An 18,732-nucleotide genomic window follows, 5' to 3' on the forward strand; every position below is an offset into this window, starting at 1 on the left:
TGTAAGCGATGACAATTAGTTCAGAAGAGAGAGGCTCATTAGCCCACCGACTGACTCATTAATTGACCGTGATGCTGGACTGTTTTGGGAAATTAAAGTACACTTCCTCCAGGACACTTCTGTTTGAACATAAAGAGGCCTTTAACAGTCCTACCGATTTGTTTCATGATAGAACATAAACAGCTCGCTGTTTGTTGGTGGATTTTTTTCAGTTTTAGTCTAAACAAGCAAGCCGGTACATCTTGCCTTGTAATAGTGAGTCACTGTAGCATTATAGAGCCACAGCTGTACCAGAGGGCTTCATCTATACTAATGGAGTTCAGTAACTAACGCTCTGCATGGATGTTTCCAGAGTAGAAAAACATAGAGGCAGCATGAAGGAGCAGTGGTCCAGGCCATCATCAACCCTATAGAGGAAACATGTAACTGAAAGCTGGCAACATTAATGAGTATTGGTACAGATATCAAGAGTTTCACTCTCAGCTCATGCTACAGAATAAAGTAACAGTTTCTCACTGAAGTAATAGACAGCCCAATGTTCTAGTAATACACTGCTTCCTATTTGAATACTGTACAGGGCAAAAAAAAGCATCGGATCATAAAATTCTGATTTAAAAGTTGAAAAACTTGCTGGCAAAGTATAGAGTGAGATGCACCACACTCAGGCAAGGTTAAACTCCCTACAACATCTGCCAAGAAACTTCTCTAATTGACAGCTCAAGGCTCTTACTGTTCTTTTATTCCACAGACATTCACAGATCTAATTAACAAAACCATCAGCCTGTCTTTCTCCTTGCGATTAACTTTTTTTTTTTAATCTGAAGAGTTGCAGACTGGCAGTGTCTGACTGCTGCTCTGTGAGGGTTATAGACAGAGCAACAAAGACTGTGTACTCTTCATGGAAAAAGATAAAGATTCAGAACAAAACATGCTGGGACACAAGAAGGTGAGAAGGGAACAGAACGACCATTGACATCTCAAGGTCCACCGCACTTTTTGCTGAAAAGTTGGGTTTGTAGAATGTAAACCAGATTCTAATTATCGTTTCAATTGGGAGTGATACCGAATGAAAAGAAGTCTTGGAGGCAAAACTCGAGTTGACAAGGACATAAAATGCATCACTGCCCAGGGAATAAGAAAGGAGTGTGTGTTTGCGGAATAAAATAAATAAAAAAGATAGAACATTGTGTATGTGCAATGTGTGTAGAGACTGGTACAGGTTTTCTTAAACTTCTTTATCAGAGATTTGAAATAAGAAATGTGATTCAAGTAGGGTTGAAGGACTTGGATTTAAAGATAAAAATGAAGTCACAATAAAAGAAACTAGTAAAAGTTTTGGAAAAAAATATGAGTAGCCCAATTATGATGGGTAGCCAGCTGAACTGTACAATCAGTCTACTTTGGTATTTTTCATTTGAGGTTGTTTTTTTTCATTCCCTCATTTTCAAATGCTTCTTTTTTGCTTCTCTTTCAAATGTTGCTGGTAATAAAACTCATATAACACATTGAAAGCATGCCAGGACAAGCAGGGATCATACCTGTCGAGTCAGTACAATGCTTTATGCAAAATATCTGTGCAGGGATATCAAAGTAGAAGCAGTTGGAATGAATTATTAAGTGAGAACACCATACCTGTTAAAAAAGAGAAACCCTCAAAGACATAATAGTGAGTATGACATGATTTTACAAATGTCCTGATGCACTTAATGCAGTAGAGGGTTCCTGTAACACTTTTTGGTCAATTCACACCATCAGAGGAAAAAAAAGAAAGAGGAAAAACTTTCCTTTTTGCATTTCCTATGACTACTTCACAAGTGGATAGTCTCTCAGTATGCTGAAGTTGATTGTTGTTTCAATGTTTGCTCAAAATGAGAATGTATTTTAAACCAAAAATTTGAATTTTAGTGTGTTACTGATTTGGACCTTGTGGCTGGGCTGCATAAGGCACAGCCAGCAAAGTAGCCTTAAGCCTCGGACCCAGAAACACAACCTCATTATGTGTCATGACTCAAATATGGCCACATGATTATTCATCATTTATACTGTATATAGATTAGCCAACTAAACCAATTTTATTATAAAGTAAAATAAGACCACTCAGGAATAAATTTTCTCTCCATGAGGATTGTAACTGTTTCACTGAATACGTTGGTGAGAGCAGCTGATTTATATCAATGGTCACTTTGCAGGCGGTGGTGGGGTTGACATGCACTGGTTATGCTATATCTTAGGACTATTAATAAATAATGCTGCAAACATCCCTCAGTAAAGCCAGTTAAGTTCACAGCACCACAAATTTGAGGTTCTAAATTGACCACTAATAAATGTCTCTATTATCGTCTATGTCATGTTGTTAATGTCATATACAGTATGTGTACCTGATAAATGAACGACTGTGTCTGTAGGATACTCCCCCCAATGCTAATGGTTTGTTCCAGTAACAAAGGACATAAAAGCACTTCCAAAATTAAATTTTTAGCCAAACATTAACTGCAACGTTACTCCGACAAATTAACCTTATTCAAAACCCATGATTATTTTGTCATCATAGCGTTTTCATTGATAAACAGACAAGTCAAAATTTATAATATGATAAACATACACAGGTACCATGATATCCGGATTTTGATGATGGTACCTTTACTCTGATACTGCTTTCTGAATTAAACTTTTTTGTGTATAAAATAATTTCAACAGAATGGTATGTTACTTATATCTTAAAATGTCTTTTTAGTTTTAAGTTCCTTGCCAATGTCACACAATGAAAACTGTTTAATAATGTGAAAATATATATCAATTTACCAAGATGTTTAACTTAAGTGACCTTTTTCAACTATTTAATTTTATGTTTCACCATGTTGCCAATTCACAACATTAAAGAAATGCTGCAACCTGGAGATTTAATACTCAGGTACTGAATTCTTGTGTTGAATGATGAGGCATCTTTTTGATACTCAATAGTTCTGAAGCAATGCTGTCTTCACAATAAAAATATCAAAGTTAGATCCCCAGTTTTAGGTATTAAGTGTTTCAATTTTTAAACATCAAATGAAAATAACAATTGAGTACTCTGACTAAAACATAGTCAAATATACTCAGGAGACTGTTTCAAATAAAGGTCTAGAGGGAAGGTCTCTGCATGATTTCTAGCAATCAGTGTGTGTGCATGTAACCACTCACCCGGCTAAGCCCCATGTGGTAGTTGCTCTTCTCTAGTTCCAAGGACTCCAGTAACTCTTCCACTGCCTGGAAACCAGAGGAACAGCAAGTGAACACATGACAACAACAACAATAAGCCTTATTTTCTCATCATCTTGACATGATCACATGACCTTGTTGCCCTGAGGAAGCTGGCATGGTGCCATGGCAACAGACACCATTCCCCCTTGGCAGTAGCAAACAAAAACACACTCACACACACACACACCCTGGTTCTCCTCCAGGGACTTGAGGCCACTAATTAAGTCAAACACAGGTATGTCAAAGGTCCATTTACTGTCTCATCCAACCAGTCAACAAGCTAAGCGCCAAAATTTAGAAGGGACTTCACTTGGAATCAACCATCTAGTTCTCCAGCCTACCTATTAAGGAAACGACAGATCGGTTAACTGGCTCACTTTCAAGGAATTATCCTCCTTTCAAGGAATGATTACAGTTTATCTCAATCGCAGTTCAGCCATTCTTTCAATTCACTGTACTGCAAACTCTTTTGATGAAATCAGAAAATATAAAATTCCAAAAAAATGTCCCTTCAGGAAAAGTAATCTGATTAGTCAGATGGTAAGACAGGGTATAAATGATTCCTTCATTATCCAAATCATCAAGACTTTATTCAAGCATATACCAAAAATCCAATGTGTAGATATTGATGGATAATCACATTTTTAGAAGTTATTTTATGGTTTCCCCCTTTTTTCTTTCAATTACACAGTTGCTTCTCACCAACCATAACATGATGGTTATGAACAGAAATGTGTGTGTCCAAATGGAAAGAGAAATGTGCTAATGCTGCTGCTCAACTGATATGATGTGAAAAATTACGAAAGCGAGAACTGATTTTAAATGTATTTGTCAGAATTATTTTCATGCAAGTCATTTGTGTAGTTATGGATATTAGTACTAAAAAGTGTGAAGTCAAGTGAAATCTCTGGAACTCTCCCTGGCAGTCATATGCACTACAAATACAGAACAGTTCAGATAAAAATGGCAGTGGTAGACTAACCAGGCAGAACAGGTAACAAAGGAGGCTTTCTCTTTAGATAATAAGATCCTAGAAGTACAAATCTTTGCACAAAGCATGTCAATATCTGGAATTGTCCAGTGAAAGCAACAACATAACAATTGTGTATAATATTAAAATCATAAGGAGCTTTCGATAGAGGTTTTAGCCTCTCAAGGACAGGACAATGGCATTTGGTTAATTTTCAGTCTGCTACTTCCTGGTTGGCAGGTACACAGTCTTGCTACTGAAAGGACAGCTACATTATACCATAGTAAGAAGAACTGACAAAACTGGGCTGTCAGCCACACAAAGACAAGTCTTTTTGTTTGGAAAAAATGTCTCAGACGCACTCAGCCAGCTAATATTCTCTTTCTGCTGCCTTCTTTTTCTATGAAAACTAATTCTGCCAGATTACTGCTCCAATTATCCGCCCCTCTTTGTTGCAGAGAGCCTCATCCATCTTCCTTGCTCCCTTCAGGTATGAAAAAAAGACGACAAAGCCACAGTGATGTCACTTATAGGTTTGTGAACTACCATCCATTTTATCAAGAGATTTATATTGTAGCCCCTGCATCTTGTTCCTTTAAAGACAGAACTACCTAGGTTTGAAATGAGAGATATGTGTGCCATTTTTTTGCATTCTAAAAAAATAATCACCTTGGTCATTTTTTAAAAAGTTTTTTAGAAAACACAAAAAACTGGGGACAAAACATCCTTAGGAGTTTTTTTTTTAGGCAAAACACAAAAAATGACCAAGGCAATTATTTTAAGAAGGTGAGAAATTGCATTGCTGTGTCTCTATCCTGAAGTTCAAGTTCCAAAAATTGTTAGTCATCCCTTGATATATCATCTATCTTACTCTAAACGAAACCATTATTTACAAAATGAACTTCATTCTGTATTAAAGCAGACTTGAAACTCGTGACTTTGACCATAAACTCATTGGGAAAATGTTTACTGAGGTCAAAAATCATGGTGGAAATAGGTGTTTTCTTGCAGTCTTCTATACAATCTCACTTGTTTTTTCTTTCTTTTTTTTTCTTTTGTCGGAAAGAATAGAGGTTAAGGTTATTTCCACATTGGCTTCATAATTCACACGGTGAGGTTAAAGCCACTTCTTTTATACAGTCTATGGATTTCTTTCTTTCTTGTCTGCTGTTGCTTCAAAGAGAACTCGATGCCATTAGTTCTGTCTGAGTGGGCAATCCTCAGTAAGCTCGTCTCCAAGGAGATTTGTGAGCAATACTATACAGCCAATGTGTTGTGACAAACAGAGGAAAGATTGATTTCAACAATGGGCTTCATCCAATTAAAGCAAGAAAATGTGAATTTTGCTTTTGCAAAGGTAACAGTGGCCTCTGCTGCCACATGTCTAATTACAGCATGCTGGTGCATAATATTCTGCTGAGTAAGGGTACCACAATATTCTATTGTGTCAGGTAGTTTTGCAACAAATACAATGATTTTGTTAATTATACTTGGGTCTAGAGCTGCATGCAATACTATTGGGGTGTATGTTTTGAGAGAAGGAACTGTATGCTGGTGGTCGTTTGATTGTTCGTTTGTGGCCGTGTCCTCTGTGCTCTCTTGAATGTCCAAGACAAATTTCTCAATTGGGAGACCATAAAGGCTAAACTAATCCAATCTCATCTAAACAGGTGAGAAAGACTATGCGATGGAGAGCTTTGTGACATCTCAAATCTGACACATCGTTTGTGTCAGTTTTATGATGTGTCAACACTAGGTAAATTGTCTTGACTCAGTACGTCCAACATATTACACATCTTAAAAACAGGCCTTCCAGACATGGAATGGAAATAAAATTCTTGTAATTAAAAGTCAGTCTACCATGAAAGTAACTTGAAAGAAAAAAGTGAAACTACTATTTTAATGTTCAATAGTAAGATAATGCTGCTTTAACTTTTTTTTTGTTGACAGATATTCAGCCGATACAAAAACATGGAATGCATTCGGCCAATCAAATGCAAATAATAATTCTTGCCTTCTTAACATAAGAAGTGTGGCACATTAGATGCAGGGATGCAGGGATGTTTTGTTTGTTTTTTTTCTCACCAGCATACCCACCTCCCACTCATAATGCTCATAAAAGCTAATCACGCCTTTGTGCAAAGCTGCTATACACTGCCCAGACAGAATGTAGAGAAGACATTAATCATATGCTCAGGGATGTTCCTAAACTGTTCCTCCTATACAAAAGGAATTGAAAGATAATGAGACAAGGAAAAAAGAGGCAAGGGAATAGGAGGGGAGAGAGAGTGAAAAAGCAGGAAAAGAAAGGAAGAGCTCTTCCCACCATGGGTAATTAATCAGTACAGTAGCCGTATGCTGCCAGTCTGTGCAATCATAATTAATTACACACAAGAGCGCTCTTGGTGCAGGAAGAGGCCAGAGAAGAGAGGAGAGCATGAGGATAGAATGAACAAAGGGATTCTCTTCACACTGGGAGATTAGAATGTGGAGGGCAAAGGCAGAAATACTGATTCTCTGATCTGCAGAGTTATACGACTCTGAATTCCACTTCTTTAGCTGGAAGACGTAATAAGCCAGGATTTTGTCCCTTTTTTCCATGAAGTCAGGGACATTAAAGACAGGGATACCAAACTTGTATTACATTGTTCATCATGCAACTCCACTGTTTCCCTTTACACTCTGTGTCAGTGAACCCTATGACAGGTTTCTCACTTGTCAAGTCAATTCAAGTCAACATTATTTTTATAGTGCCGAATCACAACAAAAGTTATCTCATGACACTTTACAAGTAGAGCAGGTCTAGTACCAAACTCCTTCAATGAATTTACACCCAACAATTTTCCATGAGCAAGCACTTCTTCCAAAAGAAGCAAAGAAAACCTTCCTTTTAACAGGCAGGAACGTCAAGCAGATCCAGGCTCAATGGGGACGGCCTTCTGCTTTGACCAGCTGGGGGAAAAAGAGCAGGAGAGCGGGGCAGAGACAAAGACAGATACTGGAAAAAGACAGATATACAGAAGGAAAGAGAGAAGAGAAGGACAGCGAAAGAGAGAGAGAAAGAGAAAGAGGGAGAGAATGATGGAAAGACTGGGACATGGACAGGCTGGAAGGAAAAAGACAGTAAACGATAACAACTAGCTACCAATAATAATTCCATTGATTCCAGTGTAGATCCAACCACTTGACTGAATAAGCGCTAACATAACTGGTATGGGCCTTTTCTCACTAACACATTTGAATAATTACAGCGAAGTAACAGATTCTCTTGAAATGCTGAAAAGGTAAAAGATGTTTACCTCATTCATATGTGGCTATCATTTTGTCTTACTGCTGTTATGAAGGTACTTCAGGCGAAGACCCTATTATGTTTGCTCGTTTACTTTTGCAATTTATTCTTTTGCTTTCTAAGTTTATTTTAATCATTTAGTCTACATAGGGAAAAGGTATGTATCCTATTGTTCTGCAGTCTCAGTGGTACTAATAAATGGTGTTGCGCTTCTTTTTGATGGAAATTAATTTCTATTCATCACAGATGTACTTTCATTTCTTTGAAGATTTTTTTATCTTGCAAGTCTGCTGAAATGTCCGGAACATTTATGGAACATTGCAGTTTATTGGAGGATACTGTATGTCTTCCTGTGATGAAAGCAGCTCAGAATAATGTATGCATACAGAATGATTAGACAACACTTTGAAGAGAATAAATTGCTGATCATGCAAATCAAGAAAAATATATAAATAATTAAAAGCAAGCAGACAAGTTTTTCTGCCGACTGTTGGCTTTTGACAGTTTGATTTGTTCTACAACTGAGAAGTCCGAAATATAAGCTGCTGATAACCTTTTTTTCTCCACTGTGATCAAAAAGGGCATTACTTTAACAAAAAAAGGTTTATTATTTCATCACGAGAGACAGCATATCAGATGATCCCCCTAAAAATAAACCACTCACCCTCTTCTCATCCGTGACAATGTAGTGACGGCCGTGCTTTTTGGTCAGATGGGGCGCCAGAACGTCAAAGCGTCTGCGGAACTCAGAGAACACCATGTGGTCTGGGTATCCTAGAGGAGGGGGGGGAGACAGAGAAGAGCGAAGAATAACACAACACAGAGGTTAAGGCAGCATTGGAAGCTTCAGAAACGTCAACAGAAAACTTTAATTTTCAGGAGAAATAAACACTCTCGCAAACAAGAGAGCAAAATTACTAAGTAGTGAAGGTGTGACAAGTGGTAATGGTATTTGAAGTTATGGAGGTTTCTCAAACTGTTGGAGAGGTACAGACACACTGGGCTGCAGATTTAAAAGCAATACATCTTTGATTGAAGATATCGATCTATTTAACATAATAGTGAGGGGGCCAAGTTCTTGGAAACCCTTTAAATTTTTACACTTTATTCATCAGTAGATTTTAATCCTCTGGGTAAGAGACGGAAGTAAATGGCTCATATTTTATTGACACTGTCAGAAAGCCAAATGTTTGTCTGCATCTTCAGACAGTTAAAATAAGCTTCTTACACAAGAAAAATAGAAATAGAATAGAAATTGGAGGCAGCACGGTGGTGCAGTGGTTAGCACTGTTGCCTCACAGCAAGAAGGTTCCGGGTTCCAGTCCCGGCTCGGGCACAGGATCTTTCTGTGTGGGGTTTGCATGTTCTCCCTGTTCCTGCGTGGGTTCTCTCTGGTACTCCGGCTTCTTCCCACCGTCCAAAGACATGCATTTAGGGACTAGGCTAATTGAATACTCTAAATTGACCGTAGGTATGACTGTGAGTGTGAATGGTTGTCTGTCTATATATGTTGGCCCTGCGATGGACTGACGACCTGTCACCCGAAGCCGCTGGGATAGGTTCTGGCCCCCCTGCCACCCTTAACAGGAATAAGCGGAAGACAATGGATGGAATAGAAATTGAAGGTAAACAGTATTAACTGATGATATACTCAGATGAGGTTGTCATGCTGCATTTAACTGAAAATACAGGATCACAGGTATATGCCTCCATGATGTATGGCCTGTCATGGTGAGCCCAACCTTTAACCACGCAAATCTTTTCAGTTCATCCTTGAGTCCCAGTAGATATTTCTACTTTGCATTATTTTATAATATTTAGTCAACACCTTCCTGAGCTTACATTCATGTTAGGAGATGGTGAAATCAACCTCTAACCAACACAATGGTTTCGTACATCATCCAAGTGGACGTTTGAGCCAAATTTGAAGAAATTCCCTGAAGGCATTCCAAACGTCATGCATCAACAAAAATGGGGCATAGGGTAGCAATTGTCCGGAAAGCAAAAAATTGGCATGACAATTTCTGCTTCTGTCTTGTTTAGAAAATAAATTGAAAAGTAGTTTAATGTAAATAATTTATGATAACAGACTTCAAAATATACCTTTTTTTTTAAACAGGTGAGAGAGATATGAGAATAATACCAAAATGCATGTTCATGAATGGACTGATGTGGGGATTTGAATGTTGAGTAGACATATTGGATAGTGTATAAACACATAAACTTAATAGGTTTAGTCAGTTTAATAATTTTATTTATTTTCACTTTTTTACTGATGCTGTTTCTACATTTGTCATATTTTATCTTTTTTTTAATTTTGTTTTTAAAGAAAACCTTAAACCTCCATTCCCTACAGGGCCATTTATTTTTTTGTACATTTTTTTGTTGCTTCATTTCTGTCCATCTATTCGCTCTTCTGTGTTTGCTCTCTCTTGAGATTGAAAGTGAGATAATATGTAAACATAAGCATCATTTAATTAATACTTTGACAATTTTCAAAATCCTAGTGCAACCCCCAAGATACTGGATTATATCACAGTATTTGTATTTAGGGTAAATGTGTACATCTCTCTAATTATCACCTATTCTACTGTGCACAATCAGACCATATCCTTCTGGAACAAAGTCAGGGCACTGACCATTCTGTCAGAAAAAACCCTGGGGAGAGTTCAACCCTGCAGCTCCAGCACCAGTAAATAAAGTTATTGTCATTTCTGCTGCTGTGCAGTAATCACTTATTGGCCATTTGTGCCATAAGCCATATAGCATTAATATGCAGGTCTTCCTAAATATTGATTTTAAAATAATCCATTACCTAGGGGTTGCTCTAGAGTTTAGAGAATTGTCAGAGTAGTAACTAAATGATGTTTGTGTTAACACATCGCCTCACTGCACCCTGTGGAGAGAGCAAGAGAGAAAGAGCGAGTAGATGGACAGAAGTGAAGAAATGAAACAACTTCCTTTGAGTTGTCATTCACTGTGACTTGTTAGCGAAGTATACACAACTAACTAAACTTTTGATTGGAATTACTGTTAAAAATTTTTTATATAGGGCTGCACGGAGGTGCAGTGGTTAGCACTGTCGCCTCACAGCAAGAAGTTTCCGGGTTGCAGTCCCGGCTCGGGCACGGGATCTTTCTGTGAGGGGTTTGCATGTTGTCCCTGTGCCTGCGTGGGTTCTCTCTCTATATGCCTCCATGATGTGTGGCCTGTAATGCATGATTTGCTGTTCATTTTGGGTGTGCAAGCACCTAAAAAGTCTGATTGAGGTTTAGAAACTGATGACAAAACAATCCCAGGATTTCAGGGAGATGATACAAAAATATCTCCTTTGTAATTGTTAGGCATATAAATCTTACACATATGATAAGGTGCAATCTGAAAATACTAAGATGGTGAAATGATGTAAAACATGTCCAAGCAGTAGCAAATGCAAAGTACTTAGCCTTGTGGGACCGTCAATATTATTAGCACTGGTGAAGAAATAAGGTTACCCGCAGCTACTTTAAACATTTGACAAGGTGTAGAATGAAGTCCATTTAATGCTCCTATGTGGCTCAAATAACACTGGATCTAACAAAAACTGACAATAATGGTGTAATTATGAACAATACATTCTCTCTAGTATTGTAAATATTATCACAATTGCACTATTTTCATGATAACAATCTTTTTTTCTTTTTTTTTCAAAATTATGCAGCCCTACTTGCTGTGCAAAATTGGTGGTGAGGGCCTTTAACTAAAGGGTTTCAGAAGTACTTGATTACCTTGTCTGTAGATGCGCAGTGCATCCAGCAGCTTGGACCCACGAAGCTGAGCTCTCAGGAGACCCACATCCAAAGTCATAAGGCCGGAATCTGCACGAGGCTCACCCCCTCCTCCCACTGCCTCAGCTTTGGGCAGCAGACAGTGAACAAAGTGAACTTTGGACCGCCGCACCATGTCGATCAGGGCATCCTTAATTTCGAAAAGATGTGAGTGAGCTGAGGATAGTTCCCACAGTTGAGAAAAACAACAGCTAATTAACCTAAACCTTTATATAAGACATTATTGACATTGTGGGAAAGACTGAGACTAAGGCCCTTTTCCCATGCGTGGCACCAGGTATAGCGCAGGGTGTAGTGTGAAAATCAAGCCCATCTTGGCACCAGTTGCTAGGCGACCAAAACGGACCGGCAAGTAGTTTTCCATCTGCTTCACCGGCTTGCTTTATCATGGATGCACCATGTACTTTCTTATGAACAGAGGAAAGCCCTGGCTTTAGTTCTTCTGTGGAGGAGATGAGTAGCAGCAACAAAGAGGAGAGAAGGGTGCGGTTTCAAGAAACCTTCAGGGCAAGACGGGATTTTGGAGTTTGGCCTCATTCTTGTTTCTCTCAGCATAAAGTTCCGGAAACTGGGACTTGGACAATTGCAGTTTTTTCTCCTTTTTTGTTGAGATCTTACAGATTACGTCCAATTAGACACTCGAGGTGTCGTCACAGAGTGTGTCACCAAAGTTTAGTCTGGTTGAACTTCTACACAGCATGAAAGGATGACACAGAGAACCCTCACACTGCGCCCAGCGTTGTACAGCCCCAGCCTGCTATTATGTCCTGCTATGCATACACAATAAATGGGAACTATGTCTTACATAAAAAGGGCCAAAGAGTGTGGAATATCTCAAGATTGGTCAATACCTAAATTTCTGATGATAATTTATCAATTTTAACACTGAATAATTCCCAGTGCTGACTCATGTAGTTTTACCGCCACTCCATCACTCCTCTCTTGGATTGTTTGTTTGTATTACCATGGCATACAGCCGGTGGTCTCCATCTGCTATCTAAGCTAAATTATGTGAATGCAACATAAACCTCAGCAGAGAGAAAGTGAAAAAAAACCCTTCGGTATATATACATTTATGGCCAGTATAGACATGAAGTTTGACATATTTCTCATGACATTAAATATCAACTCAAAATCCCCCAAAATTCAACTCCAGATAATCTTTGAGGCTCTGAATCATTCTAGGACCTACGGTACCTGCTCAAACAGTGTACAGGGCCATTAGTTACCTCTGCTGCTGAGTGTTCCAGGTCTTTATTGGATGCAGGCTTCTATTTGAGAGAGGCCTTTATTTCTAATTCCCTCTGTTTGAGAAGTATATTTGGTTGACTGGAGCATGAAAAGAGCACTAAGGACCACTGGCACCATATCCTCCTTCCCATCTTCAGACCCCCACTGCCACACAGCTAATAACTGCGGGCATCCATTATATGTTCAAGTTAACTGGCCTGCTATGCATCAAACAATCAGTTTTACCAAATATCATCAGCTATTTAAGTATTTTAATCATCTTAACAACCTCTGATATTACAAATTGAGAATGATAAAAAAAAGCTCCACATCTCACTGAATTTTTCACAAGCCTGTCTTATCTGTTACTTTTAAACGTCACAGACCTAAGATCAGTACTGCACATTTCATTCCAGCAAAATGAAAGAACCATCATCATCCTCATCCATTACTCACCACTTGCAGTTTGACCTGGATACACAGACTCTTCTTCTTGACGGCAGCCACACCTGTAGTGAAAGTCTTCCTCATGCTGGTGGCCCGTCGCAGAGCAAGCTGGGAGCTTCCCTCAAGACCAGCAATGGAGCCCGACAACACTGTGGCACCGCTGGCCCGGCCCATAAACAGCCCACTGATGTTCTTCCTGTGGAGTGGGACAGACAGAAGGACAGATTCAACTGTTGAAGAGACATGACCAATTACAAATATCTTCCTTCTATTTAATAAAAAATTAGCTGTTTCATTTTCATTCATATGAGGCTATCTGCTGTTTTGAGAGATTAACTGGTTGATAAGCATGTACTCCACAATGAAATTAACTGCTTCAAATATAAATGCATACAAGTCAATCATAAGTCTCCAAAATAGCTCCTGTCCAAGTGCCCTTGTATATATATGAAGTTGTCTTTCTTAAGTGAATTGACTTTTAGTTCATTCTTTTAATCATAAATAAAAGGATCAAAATGTAAAAAAAATAGCTGATAAATAATGAAGGAAAAATCAAAATTACAAGGAGACACATTATGCATTTCAAATACATAATTCATTTTTTGTATCTTAGGTTTTGTTATTTCAGTAGTACAGGCTGGTGTTTGAAAAACAGAAACAAATATATATATGGAAAAGAATAAGAAGTATATTGTGAGTTCCTCTCTCCTTAATTATGTACTTGTTATTTCATGTAAGGAACTCTCGTTTGTCACTATTCTACTGTGTTAATTAATTTCTAACTGTGTTTCTACCAGATGCACAAAAGTGTGCACAGAATGTCTATTTCCTTTTTCAATCAAAAAGTAGGGCTTAAACTTGATGACTAAAACAACTGCATATAAAGAAAAAAAAGGAACTGCAATTCTGCAAACACAATATGTGATGTATAAATTAAGGCTGTCACTTTAATGCAATAATTAGATTAGTTAATTACACAGCAAATTAACGTGTTATAATAATTAACGCAAGATCAATTATAGCACACTTGAGTGGCAATTTAATGCGAATTTTGACCAGACACAAGCATTTTAAACGGGGCCCATTGAAGGACCCGTACTTGGCAGCGGTACGTGACTTCGCACATGCGTTGCTGGTCTAAGTGCCTATTTAAGACTCAGCCTTAAGATGCTCTGACTTAAGTTTATTCAATCACCAATAAAAATGGGGATTTCAAATCTTCTCCTCTTAGTGTATTCATTTGATTAGTCATGCACTATAATTTTGTAATGTCCTAGAAATCGAATTCTTTATTTGGGGACTTTAAGTAGATATGAGATTAAAATGTGATTAATTAATTAATTACAAATCCTGTAATTAATTTGAATAATTTACAGCACTTGTATAAATCCGAGCTAGTGCTCTTACTTTTGGGAGTCCTGCAGCAATGTAGCAGCATTCTGGGCAGCAGGGTTGTGCTTGGCATGACTGAGCCAGCCCTGAGCATTGTACTCCACCCAGTCAGTCCCATGGCTGTGGCCCAGCAGGAAGAGGTGGGGCTTCTCTCCTCGCAACAGCAGACTGGCTCCTGCTACATAAAACCAATTATTTTCATTAGTAGAGTTTATTTATTGTCCTGTGAGACTTGAAACGATTATCTAGTGAAGTGGACACAGGGCTACTCACCCTTACTTTCTCCCTGTGCCGAGCCGTAGTAGCTAAAGAGTCTCTCCAGCATGGTTTCCTCAGAGCCTCCAGGCTGGACAGCCTCCTCCTCCATCAGCCACAGAAGACCCCGAGCTTCATCCGTCCTGGCAAGAGTGCGAACCTGCAAGGAGAGTTGCAAATATCACTGGCTTTTTCTTCCTTGTATCATTTTTCCTCTACCTCCATAGAAAACATCTTGAGGTCAAGGAAAGAGTATTAAAGCAGTTAAATTCATTCAAATACAAAGGAAAAATGGTGCAGCAAAATATCTTTCCTCAAAGTACCAGGACAATCATATAAAAACTATAAGGGCTTTGTCTGGCACAAAGTGTAGTACAGTGAAGGTGTCATGGTGTAGTTGTCCTTTTTTTCTCCTGGGTGTGTTAATGAGAAAGGGAAGTGTAGTTGAGGAGTTTGTCTGCACGTTCTTATCTTGACAAACAGGGAAATGCACAGAAATGAAGAATGTTTGGTTTATTTCTGAATTTGTTATTGATTTGTGTCAAATAAATTCATACCTCTTCTAATATACCAAGAACAAGAATTGTGTAATATCAAAATCTCCTGGATTCAAACAAGTATACATTTCTGGATACACTGACTACAACCACTAATTTATCTTTAACTAACATATACTAACGTACACTGTGAAATACCAGTTGTGATAGGATTGCTTTAAAAAGCTGAAATACTCCAATGAATGTATGGTAAATGTTTTTCACAATTACATTTTAAAGTAAATGTGAATGTTGCCCTTAGAAGAAAAAAGGAAAAACTCAGTTTGAAAATGCTTTCAACATTGTGATCCACACGAGAGTTGAGGGAGGAGGGACAGTGCAGACATTCGACCCTAACACAAGCTCATGGTAATTGGCCTCAGCTGAAATATTTGCTGTTACCAGCCATCAACTGGGACAGCACACTTCTCCCTGCACCAATCGATGTAATTGTGCTTCATAAACAACTTTTCTAACGCAACAGCACATAATAGAGATTTTTTTTTTTAGAATGACTACTTGAATAAACCATGCTGCAAGAGTGCTTGACAATTCTCTTTTCTTTTTCAAATCTGTCTTTAATCAATGCTACCAAATTAGTGCTTTCTATCCAGCAGTGGAGATCAGACAATTTTTTTTTTTTTTAACTGCTGAATTATTAGAGCTGTGTACTTATACATTGTACAAAGGCTCAAGGCGTTACAGTGGATGACAGGTCACACATGGAGTTCTTTATTCACCAGAGAGGGGTTCTTTGTTTGGGATGAGCACACTTTGAATCAGGTACAATCATGGAATTTTGCCAATGAATGAATGACTTCAGGCAAACCTTAATGTGTATCCCACAAAGAGTTCATTAGAAACAATTTGATGGTTCAGAACAATTTAAGAAAATGACTTTCATAAATTTATGAAAGTAACCTCATAAATGTGCATAACCCTAAGAAAACTCAGCAAATCATTTGGAAAGTACAATTATCATTCCCCTGCAACAAAAAGGAAGTACAAAAAATATGAAGTAAGCTTTTAAAATAAATATGTGACAGTATTCTTAATAGCTGCCCTTTATTCAGCCTCATATATTCATATTTGTTCCCAAAAAATGATGTACATCAGCTCAGTGCAATGAATATGGGTCGAAAAAAAATTAAACATTGTTGTATTTGGGGTGGAAAACTTTGAGATGCTACTACAGATTGTGCAGTTTGGGAATTATGGACCAAATTCATCTTACAGTGACTGAAATTAGTAAACACTCAGATGATACTCCCAATAGCTACAGAAATGTGGACAAGAGAACAGTAAAAGAACCTTAGTTTGGGGAGACAAAGACCTTGACAATTTATACCTCATTAGGGGTGTCAGGAGTAAGTAAGTACATAAGTAGTGATGGTGGGGTGTTCCATGGGACAGGGCAAAAATAAAAACAACATTTAATTTGAGGGCAGATAGGTTTAAAAATGAAAACACCATTTCGTTTGCTTGTTTATACCTTCTTTGTTTAGACTTCTCCCATTTCCATTTTTCATTGATTTATAATATACATTTTGTATGTATATCTGTAATTGGATTTGTTGGACTCATTTTTTTATCCTCTTTTCTGTTGCTATTTAACAAATCTTGCAAAAGTTTCCCACCAGCCTTGGAGTCTATATTTGGCTCCTTGTATCCCATTGTGTTTTAACTCACTTATGACAGTTTGCAAAGGCCATGTGCAATGTTTTATCAAAAAGAACAGTAGACTTTCAATTGAGAATTGAGCAGTCAACTGATGACTAGAGAGCGAGTGAGAGGGCCAGCAAGACAGAGAAACTGTGAGAGAGAGAGAGAGCAAGTTGTTAGAGAGAGAGAGTGAGAGAGAGAGAAGCAGAGGGAAAGAGAGATACTTTGAAGAGAGATACAAATCACAAGCTTGATTCCGATACATCCCAGACAAATTTCAAAAGGAAATGGGGCAAATGAGAGCGAAACGATCAACAATCACAGACAGCCAAACTAATAGGATGAAGGAAACCAGGCCTGGCACTGCATGTAAATGATCGTTTGTCTTTCTATGGATGGAGATTTAATTGAAGTATTGTAATGAGTTGTAAACAACAACAAACCACCAGGCAAACAGTAAGATCACATACAAAAAAGCCACAAGCTCATCCATTTTAAGATAGCAGAGCTTGTTAAAAGTGGATCTATTCTATGTATGTTAATTGAATTGCAGTGTACTCAAACTACAAGTTATGATTGATATTTTGTGTGCTTCCATGTTCCAGAATATTGTTTGTAAATGCATATTGTCCAAAAACTGCTGAGGCTCTATTCATGGGATTGTGGAGACTGAGAGCTGGGCTCATAATAACCTTGTCGATTATATGTAAATCTCATTTTGCTCGTGAATAACTTTCTCGTTCACGGACGTTTATAGACGTCTGTGGTGCAATTTAGTTTGTCGTGTCAAATAAACGTAGTAGACATATTCACCAAGAAAATGTAGTCAAATAAGTAACTATAACAGGTTTCGTTCTTTTTTTTAAATGTTGTATGGACATAAATGTTTTATTCAATTTGTGTTTCAATCCATTCATCCATTTCCTATACCATTTGTCCGTCAAGGGTTGCAGGGGGCCGGAGCCTATCCCAGCTGACATTGGGCGAGTGACAGGGTACACCCTGGACAGGTTGCCAGTCCATAGCAGGGCTCAATTTGTGTTTAACTTGTAAAATATATTTTACATGTGATATTTTAAAATGTATCCATATTGATTAATGAAGACTGTATGACAGAATTATCTGTCAGTGAAGAGCAGTTTGGCCACATAGCAGTGGTATCAGCACTAATCTCAAAAGGTCTGTGCAGTCGCACCTTCAGAATCAAACACTTCTCTTCTCTTTCCTGTCCAAACAAAATATTGCTGAGTTTCAGAGGGGATCCTGTTCTGAGATTTACATTCAGTTTTCCCAGGAAATGAACCTTCTTTACCTCTTCAATACCTTCTGGGATGGCAATTGTTAATTGAATGTCTCAATGTCTCCAAGAGTTTGAAGTGTCTGCTAATCAGCACGGGCTTAAAGACTAATTTTGATGTTCTTTGGACACCGAGACATGTGAGATGTCTGGAGGAGGAGCCTGTTAGCTTCTTTTAGCCAACACACTGTCGCATGGTCTATCCAGACTCCGCATCAAAACTTTTCAACTATTGACACAAATATCGGACCATAAATAAATGGAAGACGAAGCTTTGCAGACATTGGAGATCAGAAAGAGTTCCACGGGGAATGAATGGACTTCCAGTGAATTAATGGACGTAACGGCCACAGTTTATCTTTATGTAAGAAAAGGGCATAAATTTCCTCAGTTTAGAAGATTTTTGTTTTGCTGGTACCTCTCTCTCCCAGTATTATTTGTTAAGTTATTTTGTTTAAGAGCTCTCATTGTTGTAGATAAGCTTTGCTGTGCTACAGCAAACAGTAAAATTAGTTGAAAGTTAGATTTTTCTTCTGAGGAGGACATGGAGGTCAGAGGGCCACATGTAGACAATTGTTTCCCTACTG

General features: G+C 38.1%; 1 protein-coding gene across 11 annotated transcripts in view; it reads right to left on the minus strand.

The window, feature by feature from the left end:
• myo18ab (myosin XVIIIA b) overlaps positions 1-18,732 on the minus strand; it is a 148,144-nt gene that overhangs the window by 58,891 nt on the left and 70,521 nt on the right. For 6 of the 11 annotated variants that reach the window (XM_086216186.1, XM_086216185.1, XM_086216179.1 and 3 more), the window contains 6 exons: positions 14,669-14,810; positions 14,411-14,570; positions 13,013-13,199; positions 11,267-11,456; positions 8,164-8,273; positions 3,181-3,246 (listed from right to left, as the gene is read on the minus strand). In XM_086216186.1, the coding sequence (XP_086072312.1) occupies positions 3,181-3,246; positions 8,164-8,273; positions 11,267-11,456; positions 13,013-13,199; positions 14,411-14,570; positions 14,669-14,810 (855 nt within the window). Of the gene's footprint in view, positions 1-3,180; positions 3,247-8,163; positions 8,274-11,266; positions 11,457-13,012; positions 13,200-14,410; positions 14,574-14,668; positions 14,811-18,732 lie in introns of all 11 variants that reach the window. The other 5 variants (XM_086216182.1, XM_086216178.1, XM_086216183.1 and 2 more) reach the window with 1 other exon arrangement.

Source organism: Aulostomus chinensis, chromosome 10, assembly GCF_037954235.1.
Source record: "Aulostomus chinensis isolate RoL2024-O1b breed Wild chromosome 10, RoL_Achi_v1.0, whole genome shotgun sequence".
NCBI lineage: Eukaryota > Metazoa > Chordata > Actinopteri > Syngnathiformes > Aulostomidae > Aulostomus > Aulostomus chinensis.